Source organism: Vespa velutina, chromosome 2 (genome assembly GCF_912470025.1).
Source record: "Vespa velutina chromosome 2, iVesVel2.1, whole genome shotgun sequence".
NCBI lineage: Eukaryota > Metazoa > Arthropoda > Insecta > Hymenoptera > Vespidae > Vespa > Vespa velutina.
In genome coordinates this window covers 16,852,787-16,865,286 of record NC_062189.1, presented here as the reverse complement: position 1 = coordinate 16,865,286, position 12,500 = coordinate 16,852,787, and the positions used below count along the sequence as shown (strand labels likewise).

At 30.6% G+C, this 12,500-nt stretch overlaps 1 protein-coding gene across 18 annotated transcripts in view; it reads left to right on the top strand.

Annotated features, from left to right (window-relative positions):
* LOC124947164 overlaps positions 1 to 12,500 on the top strand; it is a 59,618-nt gene that overhangs the window by 19,721 nt on the left and 27,397 nt on the right. For 14 of the 18 annotated variants that reach the window (XM_047488948.1, XR_007100332.1, XR_007100331.1 and 11 more), the window contains one exon: positions 11,594 to 11,667. The exons of 2 other annotated variants lie outside the window; for them this stretch is intronic. In XM_047488948.1, the coding sequence (XP_047344904.1) occupies positions 11,617 to 11,667 (51 nt within the window). In that variant the 5' untranslated portion in view covers positions 11,594 to 11,616. Of the gene's footprint in view, positions 1 to 7,787; positions 7,922 to 10,050; positions 11,418 to 11,593; positions 11,668 to 12,500 lie in introns of those variants that run through there. 2 more of the 18 variants (XM_047488939.1, XM_047488935.1) reach the window with 2 other exon arrangements.

Sequence of the window (12,500 nt, the reverse complement as noted above, 5' to 3'; positions counted from 1 at the left end):
ATTGGTCTCTGGAGCTTGATGCGTGCTCGCTGAATTTACGCACACGATTTAATCGAATTATTTCCAAAGTCGTTTGTTAATGACAGGTCACTGGCCCGATATACGTCGACGTAATATATACCTAATATATATATATATATGATGTATATATATATATATTATGTATATATATATATATATTATGTATATGATACGGATGGACTAGTTCATTTCGTTGAAAAACTCGGCATTTGTCTCGCGATATTCAATGAAAATGACACGCGTATTTTAATGAAAAGGAAAATTGGAAAAATTTTCATTGAAAGTCAATACAAAATTCAATACGCCTTTATTCGTATTTATCTATTTTTACACATACTGAAATAGTATATATATATATATATATATATATATATATATGTATATATATATAATAAATAAATAAATAAATAAATAAATATATATTTATATAGTGTGTGTATGTATATAAAATACATGTTTGAGTATAAATCCTGGATAAGTACGGATATTATATCTACATTGGAGGTAACAGGGATTACGTACTATATTGTACAACGATACAAATATAGATGTTTAAATATAAAAGGAAAGTAACGCAAAGCAACGGGAGGATCGATGAAGCGGGATTTTTCTTTTTTCCATTAAACCGACGAGAAAAGAAAAAAAATTCCTTTTAACATAAAAAATATTTCATTTATATTTTTATTATACATGAATTATTAGTATTTTTTTTTTGTTCCTATTTATTATTATTAGCATCTTTAATTACTATTGTCATTATATTTATATATTATATTTATCATTGTTGCAATATCATCATTATCATCATCATCATTATTATTTTTATTACACGACGTATGTACGAAAGATATCTTAAAATATCTTAAAAAAATATCTTTCCTAACATTATAAGGAACGTGATTTATTTCTTCACGAATTTTATATATATATATATATATATATATATATATATATATATATATATATATCTTATACCTGTACAAAAGTGAACTTCGAAGGTGCGATAGCTTTCGCGAAGTTACCCTCGTAAATTTATAGGTCCTTTCTTTTTTAAAACGTGCCCATCCCGTCTAACCAACCCAATCTCTTCCTCCCCGCCCTCCTTCGCGACGGTTTTTTCTAAGGATTTTCATCCTCGCTTGCGGGCCTTCGAACGCTACTTTTTTTCTCTCTCTCTCTCTCTCTTTTTTTTTTCTTTCTTACTTTCTATTTTCTTTTTTTTTTCGCTTAAGCGCGCTCGACCGTGTAAAAACGGTGTTAACGTTTCACCGGGGTAAAAAGGAGAATGAAGGGGGATGGGGGTGAGGAAGGGGGAGGAAGAAGACGAAAGGGTACCGAGGGCAAAGAGGAGAAGGAGGAGGAGGAGGGGTGTTAGAGAAGGAAGATGTAGAAGAAGGGTAAAATAAGCGGCAGGTAAGCCAGTAGTCAGCTCTCGTGTATCTTAAATCATTTACAACTTGCAAGCTATTCGAACCAACACCTTCTCTCTCTCTCTCTCTCTTTCTCATACACACACACACACACACATATATATATATACATACACACACGCATATACATACACGTACACACATTTACGTGTCAGCAGGAACATGAGAATTTGTAAAGTCTTTAGCTTCAGCAGGACCAAGATAAATTTCTTCTACCTTTTCCTCTTGGCCAACTTTCTAGCATCTCACTCCCACTATCCACCCATCCACCCATCCACCCACCACCCCAGTTTTCTTCCCACCCATCTTTTTTCTTAGGTTAAATGAGTTTCCTTATTCCTCGCTGATGTTCATTGAATCTTTTAGAGAAAAGGAGAGAAAGAGAGAGAAATCTTCTTATCAGCATTCTCTTGTTCGTTCTTTTTCGGACCGACGACGCAAAAAATTATTTTTTCCTGAATACTTTCATTCTAACCATCTTCTTTGTTTCATTCTTTTTTTTGTTTTCCTTTCTTTATTCTGTTTTTTTGTTTTTTTTTTGTTTTTGTTTTTGTTTTTTTTTGTTTCTTTTTTATCGTTTATCGTTGTTTGTCGTTCGTTCCGCAAGAGAAAAGAAAATGGACGGAAGAAAGTCGACATCTCGTACGCCATATTGACTCGATCAACTCTACTTGTATCAAAACTAGCTTCTCTCTCTCTCTCTCTCTCTCTCTCTCTCTCTCTCTCGCTCTATACGAAGAATATATTATAACATGCTACTACTACTACTACTTGTCTATTTTCTTGGTTGAGAGTGTATGCTTCGAATATCCATCCGTTTATGTCGGGGGCACGCAAGGAGGGAGAGAGGTGGAGGAGAGCTCCGTGTAATTTTCTCACGCTCGCTTAGCTTCTTGCCAACCTACACCCAACGGCATACACCCCTATCAACTAGCTGAAAATAATCTTTCTTTAACGGGGAGAAGATAGAAGTAAAAATGTAAACATTGCGTGACGGCTTATGGCTGGACTGGGTTGGGGAAGGTTGAGATGAAGGGGAAGGAGAGGTATATCTTCCTTTTTTTTTTTTCTTTTTTGGTTCATTTTTACGTTTCATTTATTATCTTAAAGTGGATGAAAAGGAAAAAGATATTAAAGAATTCTTTTAATTTAAAAAAAAAAAATATATATATATATATATATTTATTTTATTTGTATTTAAATGATAATATTTTTGTAGATATAAAAAAAAAAGAAAGAAAAAAAAATAAAATAAAAAAGAAAAACTAAGTTGCAATTTACCGGTATAAATATATTACACATACATAATGTATATATATATATATATATATATGTGTATGTATGTATAACTTTAAATGTTTAATTTAAATGTTAAATACAAACAAGTATTTGTCAATTTTCAATTTTAATTTCTAATTTGTTAATATACATTTTATTTATTTTTTATTTTGAACGTAAAGAAATATTTTTCCCTATTAAAGAAAAAGAAAATATATAAATATATACATATATATATATATATCTTTATATAAATAAATTAGAAAAAGTTGAATGGAGTTTTTAATTCAGCTATCAAAAAACTTGAACGCGTATCCGATCAAAAGCTTTAGCGGTTTATTAGATTACGAAACACGATTTTCGCTCGGTTAAATTCCCTTTCTTCTAAATTACCTGCCATTCGCGAGAAACGACGTGTGTGTATGTGTATATGTATGTATGTGCGTTCGCGCGCTCACACGCCCGTGTATATGTACATACATGACGAGCAAGCCCGTTGCGCGCGCCCGTGCGTTCGCTTTGAAATTACATCAAATCACTGCTTTGCAAGAGTCACGAAGCTTTCCAGCTTTGCAAGCACGAATTGTTACGAATCGTTCATCTTTATAACAATCATTTTGAATTCTTTATTCTATCTCCGTAACTTTCTCCGTTAGTTTTTCTTTCTTTTCTGGTTCTTTTTCATTTTTATGTTTTTATTTACTTTCCTTCTAATTCTTTATTTTTTATTTTTTTATTTATTATTGCTTTTTCTTTTTTCTTTTTTATTTTTTCCTTTTTATTCAGTTTACTTTTTTAAATGTTTATTCTGGGGAAATAATATTTTTTTCTTTCTGTTTTTTTTTTTTTTTTTTTTTTTTTTTTTTTTTGTTTTGTAATTAAAAAATTCTGAGAATATCGTACGAGACAAAATATTCTTGTTTCCTGTACGTATGCATGCAAAATGACTTTTAACCATTTTTTTAAAACCATTTTTATAATTAATGAAAAACTCGAAAGAAGATATGTAAGAAAGAAAAGGAAGAGGAAAGGTAAAAGGAAATTATTCAATAATCCTTAAAATGAATTTTTGATCATTGAGAAATAATAAATAACATTTTAACACTCTTTTTAATTTTCATTTCTTTAAAGTATTACTTGACTTTTATTTAAATCGCAAGATTTTAAATATACTATAAAACATAAAGAAATTAACTCTGAATCATTATTATTACTATTACGATGATATAATAATATTTTTTTCAAATTGCCATACTATATGATATTATTATAGTACTTACTTATTTCACAAAATGAAAAATTTTCTCGTGTGACAAATTGATGATCAGGATCATCATCGAAATACAAATAATTTGAATTTTATTGATTGCAAAACGAGATCATCGTTGCTTGTAATAAACGATTACTTAAAAAAAAATTTTTTTTCCATGAACTTCTTAGAAAATATTGTCGTATTAATTGCATGATAAACTAATTTTCATTTTTCTATTTCTTTTTCTTTTTCTTTTTTAATTTCTCCACTTAGACCACTTTCATAATCACTTGCTCAATTACATTAAAGAAAATAATAATTTTCTGGTCTTTTTTTTTTCTTTTTTTTCTTTTTTTTTTTTGTTTTTTGTTTTTAGAAACAGAGAATAAGCGTGCTAAAAAAAAAGAAGATGATGACATCAGGTGTTCTTTTTATTTACGATCGTAATCTAGATCTTCTCTCTCTCTCTCTCTCTCCCTCTCTCTCTCTCTCTCTCTTGCAATTCATAGTACATGATATCCATAACATTGTCCATTCTTTATCACTAACTTTCTCATTCGAGGTCGTTTAATAGACCATCTTTCATGAGCGTAAGCGAATACAATTTAACGGCTGGTATTTTCCTCGAGTACACGTAATAAACTCGTTAAAGTTACCCGGTTATGCGAATTCAAAGTCCGTTAAGTACTTCCTCGAACGCGTTTCGTTAAATAACATCGTAGAATCCTCGGAAAGTGATGGTATAATTCAAAACCGTTGAGTACTCCCTTCATACTCCAATGAGTTTTCAAAGTAAAATTCTTCTTCAATCATCAGAAGTGTCAGACGTTGTTAATGCTCGAGGGATGAATCAAAGAAGTCGATCAAAACGAAAGACAGAGAGAGAGAGAGAGAGAGAGAGAGAGCGAGCGAGAGAGAGCAAAGAGACACAAAGAGTACACATATATATGTGCATGTATGTGTGTATGTGTGTATATGTATACGTAATACGCATATATTAAACGAATGTAAAATTATCAAAGAGAAAAAGAAAAATCAAGAAATTATAACTTTTTATTACACATTTTTCTAAATTCATTTCAAATTAAAACATATTGTTAACATAGTTCTTATATTAATTATGCGTTTAATTTTTTTTTTTTTTTTTTTTTTTTTTTTTTTTTTTTTTTTTTTTTTTTTTTTTATTGAAATTATTAATGTTGTCAATTATTAATTATACGAATAGTTAATTTTAATTCGACTTAATCGTATTACAATCCTTGATTATAAAATCGTTAATTTTTATTCAATTATAATAACGTTGCTATGTTTCATTCGACATCGTTAATTTTCATTGATTAATTTATTCATTGGAAAAAAATATTTTTTATCTTATCATTTAAATTTATCCAAATGTTAAAAATAAATAAAAATTTTTAATTTTCTTTATTAAATTAATAACTGATATAAAATATTATCAATTGTAAATTTTCCATATTCTCATTGAAAACTTATTATACGTTAGAACTTTTAATTATAATTTCCTTTATTTTTGTTTAATCATTCGACAACGTTACAACTTTAAATTCCAAATTTTCCATCGTGAAATTATTTAATGTTGAAATGAAAAAAAAAAAAAAAAAAAAAAAAAGAAAGAAATAAAAAGAAAAAGGAAAGAAGAAAAGAGGGAAAAAAGAAAATGAAAAATTTCAAATTTTCATTTAATTTTATCAACGTCAAACAATAGCAAATTTTAAATAGTTCTCATACTTATTAGGACGAAATAAAACTATTCAATTACAAATTTTGTATTCTCTTTTCAAACTAATTAATGTTAAAACCGTCGTTAATAAAATGTCATAAAATTCGAGGACGCACACGAAGAAACACGAATATATATATACACACACACACACACACACACACACAGAGAGAAAGAGAGAAAGAAACATAGACACAGATAAAGACGTATTACATATTAGCCAATGTAAATGTTAATTAAAAAATGTTAATATGCAAAATCATGATAGTCATAAAGAAGCGAGATTTCCTCAGGTACGATCTATATAACTAGTAGCATCCAGTTATTATAACCTAAATTATAAAATCGGCCATTCATTCGTATATGAGGGACATGGTGTTGCTCGTATAACGTTTCATTCTAGGGGAAGAAAATATTGCTGTCCGGCGTTATAAACCGAGCGTATAAAAACGGGAATGGAGGGAGGGAGAGGTGGTGGTGGAGGAGGGTTGGAACTAGTTGTGAAGGAGACGCGTACTCGCACTTGATCATCCCCCGTCTGGCCTTTCCGAAGAATTAAATTGGCCTCGAGTGAGCGCCCTGGAAATGAAAGACCTTTTTCTTACCAGAGACCTGAGCCCAAACCGAGCTCGTATATATATTCTTTCCCATTCCCTTCCCTCCCAGCCCATTTCCTCTTTTTTCCCCTTTCGCGTTGTTTTCTTTCATCCCTTTTTTATTTCTTTTTCCTCTCCTTCCTCCTTCTATTTCTTTTTTTTTTTCCTTCCTTCTTTCTTTCTTTTCCTCTTCTTCCTTTTTCTTTCTTTCTTTTTTTCCTCACTCTAAGATCATAGCAATTTTCCTTTCATTAATGCGGAATAAAGGCCCTCGTGCACTTTTAATTATTCGCGTGTCCATTATATTTCAACGTGACGCCTAGCGATGGCCCTTTACTCACTCAAAGAGTCGTTACTTCTAAACGACCTCTCTTTCTATCTGTCTTCCTCTCTTTTCCTCTCTCCTTTTTTTTTTTCATTTTTTTCTCTTTTTTTTTTTTTTTTTTTTTTTTTTGTGTAGACGAAGGATGGAGATGGAAGAATGACATATTATAGGGGATGATAGGACGATGATAATGATCATTCGTACATACGTACATACATAAATACGTACAGACGTTAATAATAAATAAATAGTCTCTCATCGATCCTCTCCGCTATCCACCCTTCCCCTCACTTACCCCATTCTACCCTATTAACTAACGAGAGTTTAACGATCTTACAATTCTCTCTTCGTTAAACGTATGATATATTGTGTAATATATACACCCTATATACTTGGGTGGAGTCGAAAGTTTTTAATTGATTTTTTTAAAAATCGATCGTTGGTATATATATATATATTTCTCTCTTTCTATTTCTTTTCTTGTGTCTCACTAATATTTAATTTTACAAAGTTGATAAACTCGTACTTTGATAGGAAAAAAAAAAAAAAACGGAAGGAAGAAAGAAAAAAATCAGATTAAAATTATCTCGCAATGAGATTAATTAATAGATTGGTTATAATGACTTTGAAACTTCACGCTCCGTTATAATAAACCGAATATGTAGTTTCTACGCTTAGACATATGTGAATCCCTTTCAGCGGATGAAATAAATGATCGTGGTCGTTGTCGTCGTCATAGTTAGAACAAAACAAGGAGTTTCAACGATGATTCTGTGCATTGTTAGAACCAGAATTAACACGTGTAATAATTCTCTTAATTAAATGTTCTAATCGTTAAATATTAAACTTGATCGAATGGATTAATTAATCCTCGCCTAAAACCATTTGATCCACATTTCCTTGTTTCTCTATATATACAAATAAATAAATAAATATATACGTAGACATGACATAGATATCGAATGTTATCAAATGTCGTTCGATATATTCAAGTTTCAGGGATATATGAAATAAGAGGATGTTGTGTTTTAATCGTCTCATAGATCTATCTGATCTTTTTCGTTCTGTCTCTCTCTCTCTATATATATATATCTCTTTCTCTCGTGTCTTTCAGTTGATCGTTGAAACGTTGCCATCACCTTGACAGAAGATACGTGCTTCCGCAGAGCGAACAGATCGAATGTAGTATCTCCAATTTCTCCCCTCTGATCTATTTATTGAAGGGTACCATAATACGATAATGAATCTACGGCTGGACGAACTGCTCGTAATTTAGAAGTGAGTCACACGGCATACGAATGAGAAATAATGATAGATAGAGAATGAGAGAGAGAGAGAGAGAGAGAGAGAGAGAGGGGTAGAAAATTCGTACGCGTCATCAAGTGACTCAAGCACCCCCTTTTATTCCCAAAATCTCCTCTATCGCGTTTACTATATTTACTGTGTTGTGTGTGTGTATATGTGTGTGTGTATATGTGTGTGTGTATATGTGTGTGTGTAACCATAAACGTATGTTTGAGGGCACTTTCCCCTGAACAAAAAGGGAGAAAAAAATTTTATCGGTCGAAGTGACCTCGAAACAAGCAGAAACGGAAGAGGTCCATTCGATCGGACGACTTTTATTTCTTTTTTATTTTTATTATCTTTTTTTCATTTTTTTATTTTTTTATTTTTTTTAATGCAGATTAATAGGATAAAATTGGATGTATGGGAGAAAGGTAAAAGGAATTTCTTTTTCCATATTACTTTTTTTCTATTCTTCTTCCTTTTTTTAAGACCAGCGATAAAATCCTTTTTTCTACGTGCACTACGGTTTATAGCGGGCACGATTTCTAATCTATCTAAAAATATTTCTTCTTCTTTTTTTCTTTTTTGTTTTTTCCTCTTAATGCATTTTATATGAATTCTAGATTTTTTCTTCTCTTCTCTTTTTTTTTTTTTTTTTTTTTTTTTTTTTTATGAATAATTCCCACATTCTTTTCTTTTTTATACTTTCTATTGGATATATGTATTATGTCGATGAGAATTGCGAAAATTATTAATATTGAAAATTTAGTAGAAAATTAACTTGAAAATTAATAGAAAATATATTAATCTATTATATATAATACTGATTTGGCTAATAATTAATGGGAGAATTTGTATTAAAACATATTACAAGTTCAAAAATCAGAAAATTAGTGTATGTATATATATATTTGATTATTACATTATCATATACTTTTGTATTGATCAACCCAATGGTATAGTATAATAAACATATATTTTATATACATATATATATATACACACACATATATATATATATACCGTATTTATATTAAATATTACAAAACATTATAATGATTTATTTGAACATAAATATAATAAAATACTCATCAATACTAACATATATAAATAATAAATCTTTTTAACGTTAATCCACATTTATTCTCATAGCATCTCTCGCGCTGAGATATTTAATTATTTATTTTAACATATAGAAGATTATCCCATCGATATTTTAATGAAAATTCGTTTCTTCGATAGAAGACAGATAATAGATATACATAATACATACCTAAATACATACATACATACATACATATATATATATATATATATATATATATATATATATATATATATACGTACATACATATTATACTTGTACGTATAATATGCTCGAACGATATCATATCGTGGATGATTTTTAAAAGCTTACCGTAGATTTATGGTCGGTTTATTTCTTGTTTTTTTTTCTTTTTTTTTTTTTTTTTTTTTTTTTTTTTTTTTTTTTTAAATTAATCGCCATTATATAAATAACTAAATACTACAACACGTGATTCGAATCGTTTTTCTCGTCGTCGTTCATCGGGGCAGGTAGAATGGGAGAGGGGGAAAGGGTTATATCGCATGAAAAATCTCTAGAAACGTATATAAATTGTCGAGGCTGTTCACTGTTTCTGGATTTTTCGCGCGTACATCAAAATTGTCGAGGCGCAAAAGCGTTTATGTATAAAAAAAAAAATAAAAAAAAAAAAAAAAATAAAAAAAAGAAGTAATAAAAAAAGGGGTGATAGAGTGTCGAGAGAGAGAGAGAGAGAAAGCGTTTTCGCGTATTTGAATTCGTTCGCGTGTAAGCTTCGCGATATCGACATCGTCATTGACGATTTTTTTCTCTCTTTCTCTCTCTCTCTCTCTCTCTCTCTCTCTCTCTCTCTCTCTCTGTCTGTCTGTCTGTCTGTCTCTCTTTGCATATATTCTTCGAAAGTGATATGTCTATAGATATATATATATATATATATATATATATATATATATATATATATAAAACAAAGAGCAAAATAAAAAAAAATATATATATATATATATATATATATATATATATATAATCTAAAACACAAAAGAGATACGAATGTAACAAAAAAATTGAAAATATCCGTCGACGAAACATCATAATCTTTGTCGAAAAATAAAAATTGATCTATTTGGTGGAGCGAATTATTAAAGAAAGAAAGAAAAAAAAAAAACAAGGAAAACCCTATTCCGACTCATAAAATAGAAAGTAATATTTATATTAAAGAATTTTAATTTAATCGACAGTAATATGTTTTAGCGTTTACGAAAAAAAAAAGAAAAAAAAAAAAGAAAAGAAAGAAGAAAAGGAAGAAAAAAGAACGAACGAAACGACCTCCAAAAGCCACGTTGGTTGTTGTTGCACGTTCAGTTTCGTAAATGCTAACGAATAAAATCAATGCTTAAAAGCATTGTGTACTCGTTTTGTAAAATCAATTGTGAATGACGTTGCTCTTTCGAAATGCTGTTAAACGACTAATCGAGGAAGTGCAAATATCGAATTTCTCTCTATTCGCATGATACGATTGTCTCCCTATAAAAGTATATAAAGATAAACGATTTATAAATATTTGTAATAATCAATGATAGTGAAAGTAATAAAAAGGAAACCTTGATCGAGTACATATGTATATATAAATTTATATATGCATGCGCGTATATATATATATATTTTTTATGACTCTTTTTACTCATTTCACTGTTCATTGTTTAAAAATATTTATAAATCTTTATATACTTTTACATACATATACATATATACATATATATGACAAATATAATAAATGTATACTTAAACGTTAAATATAATCGGTCATACATAGAGAATGATAATAGTTATTATCATCCGGCAATTAACTATGCTCCCTTGGTGGGTTCCGGGATCAGTTAAGGAAACAGACATAGAGGGAATAGAGATAGAGAGAGAGAGAGAGAGAGAGAGAGAGAGAGAGAGAGAGAGAGAGAGAGAGAGAGAGAGAGAGAAAGTTAGAGAACGGGGATGAACGAGTAAACATTCCACGAGGGAGAGAGAAAGAAAAAGAGAGAGAAGAAATGTTCGCTATCCCGCGTGTCGAATAAACTCACATATCTAACTGTGGGTAAGAGTGAGCAAGTGAATGAGGGAGACATAGATAAAGAGAAAGAGATAGAGAGAGAGAGAGAGAAAGAGAAAGAAGAAGAGAGATGAATATATGGAGAATACGAACGGTTGAGTATGAGACTAAGTGAGAAAGAAAGGAAGAGAGAGAGAAAGAGAGAGAGTAATGGTGCCTACCTACTAGGAACACGAACGAGAGAACTCAGAAGAGCAGAAGTCACCTGCAGCTTCAAGTGGATTACTGTCTGACTGTTTCCACCCTTCTCGACTACCACCACCATTGCCAACACTGATACACTCAAGTATATGTAGCCGTTGACAAAAGAGAAATGGACGATGGTAGTCCCTCACCTACCCAACTTTCACTTATATGCTCAGGCTATACTACTCTCTTTCTTTCTTTCTCTCACTCTCTCTCTCTCTCTCTCTCTCTCTCTCTCTCTCTCTCTCTCTCTCTCTCTTTCTCTATCTATCCATCCATCCATCTATCTATCTATCTCTTTCTTACACTTTAGCTTCTTTGAAGGTGGGCCAACGTATGAAGTACTCGCTTTCGTGCTCGCCGCAAATGAAACGTGTGCGAGAAGAGGCAAGTACTATGAAGGGTTAGGAGATGCCGAGGAGAGGGTGTAGGTATAATCCTCCGGTAAGGCTACTAGCGTACGGTCTCATTAGCGAACGATGTAAGAATTTTTTGTCACTCCTTTTAAACCGCTACCACCGCTCTCACTCTTTTCTTTTTTACGCCTAACGCCATCTTATTTCCACTTCTTCTTTCCTTCTTCTTCTTCTTCTTCTTCTTCTTCTTTTGCTTTTTTGCTTTTTTTCCTTCTTATACTTCTTACTTCTTACTTCTTACTTCTTCTTCCTCTTTTTCTTCTTCTTCTTTTTCTTTTTCTTTTTCTTCTTCTGCTTCGGCTTTTGCTTTCCTCTCGTAAAGATATGCAGAAAGAAATGGCACTCGACGAACCCCGACACACACGAGGACCTTTCGATGTTAGTAATAATACCCTTAATTGCTCTCGTCAAGTGACATCATCAAACACAGCGTCTAACATTAGATCTCTTGCTCTTTTCTCTGGGGATTTTCTTTCTTTTTTTTTTTTAATTTCTTTTTTTTTTTTTTTTTTCAAAGCAGCCTCCCCCTTCTTCTTACCTCATATTACGGGCTCCGATTAAAAGTATGCTCGAGTTTAACGATAATATCGTTCGTGAATTATCTAGATATACGGATTGTAAAATTTCATTGACGTTATTAAATTTTCATCGATTCATTAGATCGATTCTTATAATATTAAATTAATTAAATATATGTATAGATATATCATTACATATCACATTTATTCGTTCCGATATCGTATATATTTAATATATTCTTATTATTCAAATATCATTGATTAATCATATGATTATAAATTTATT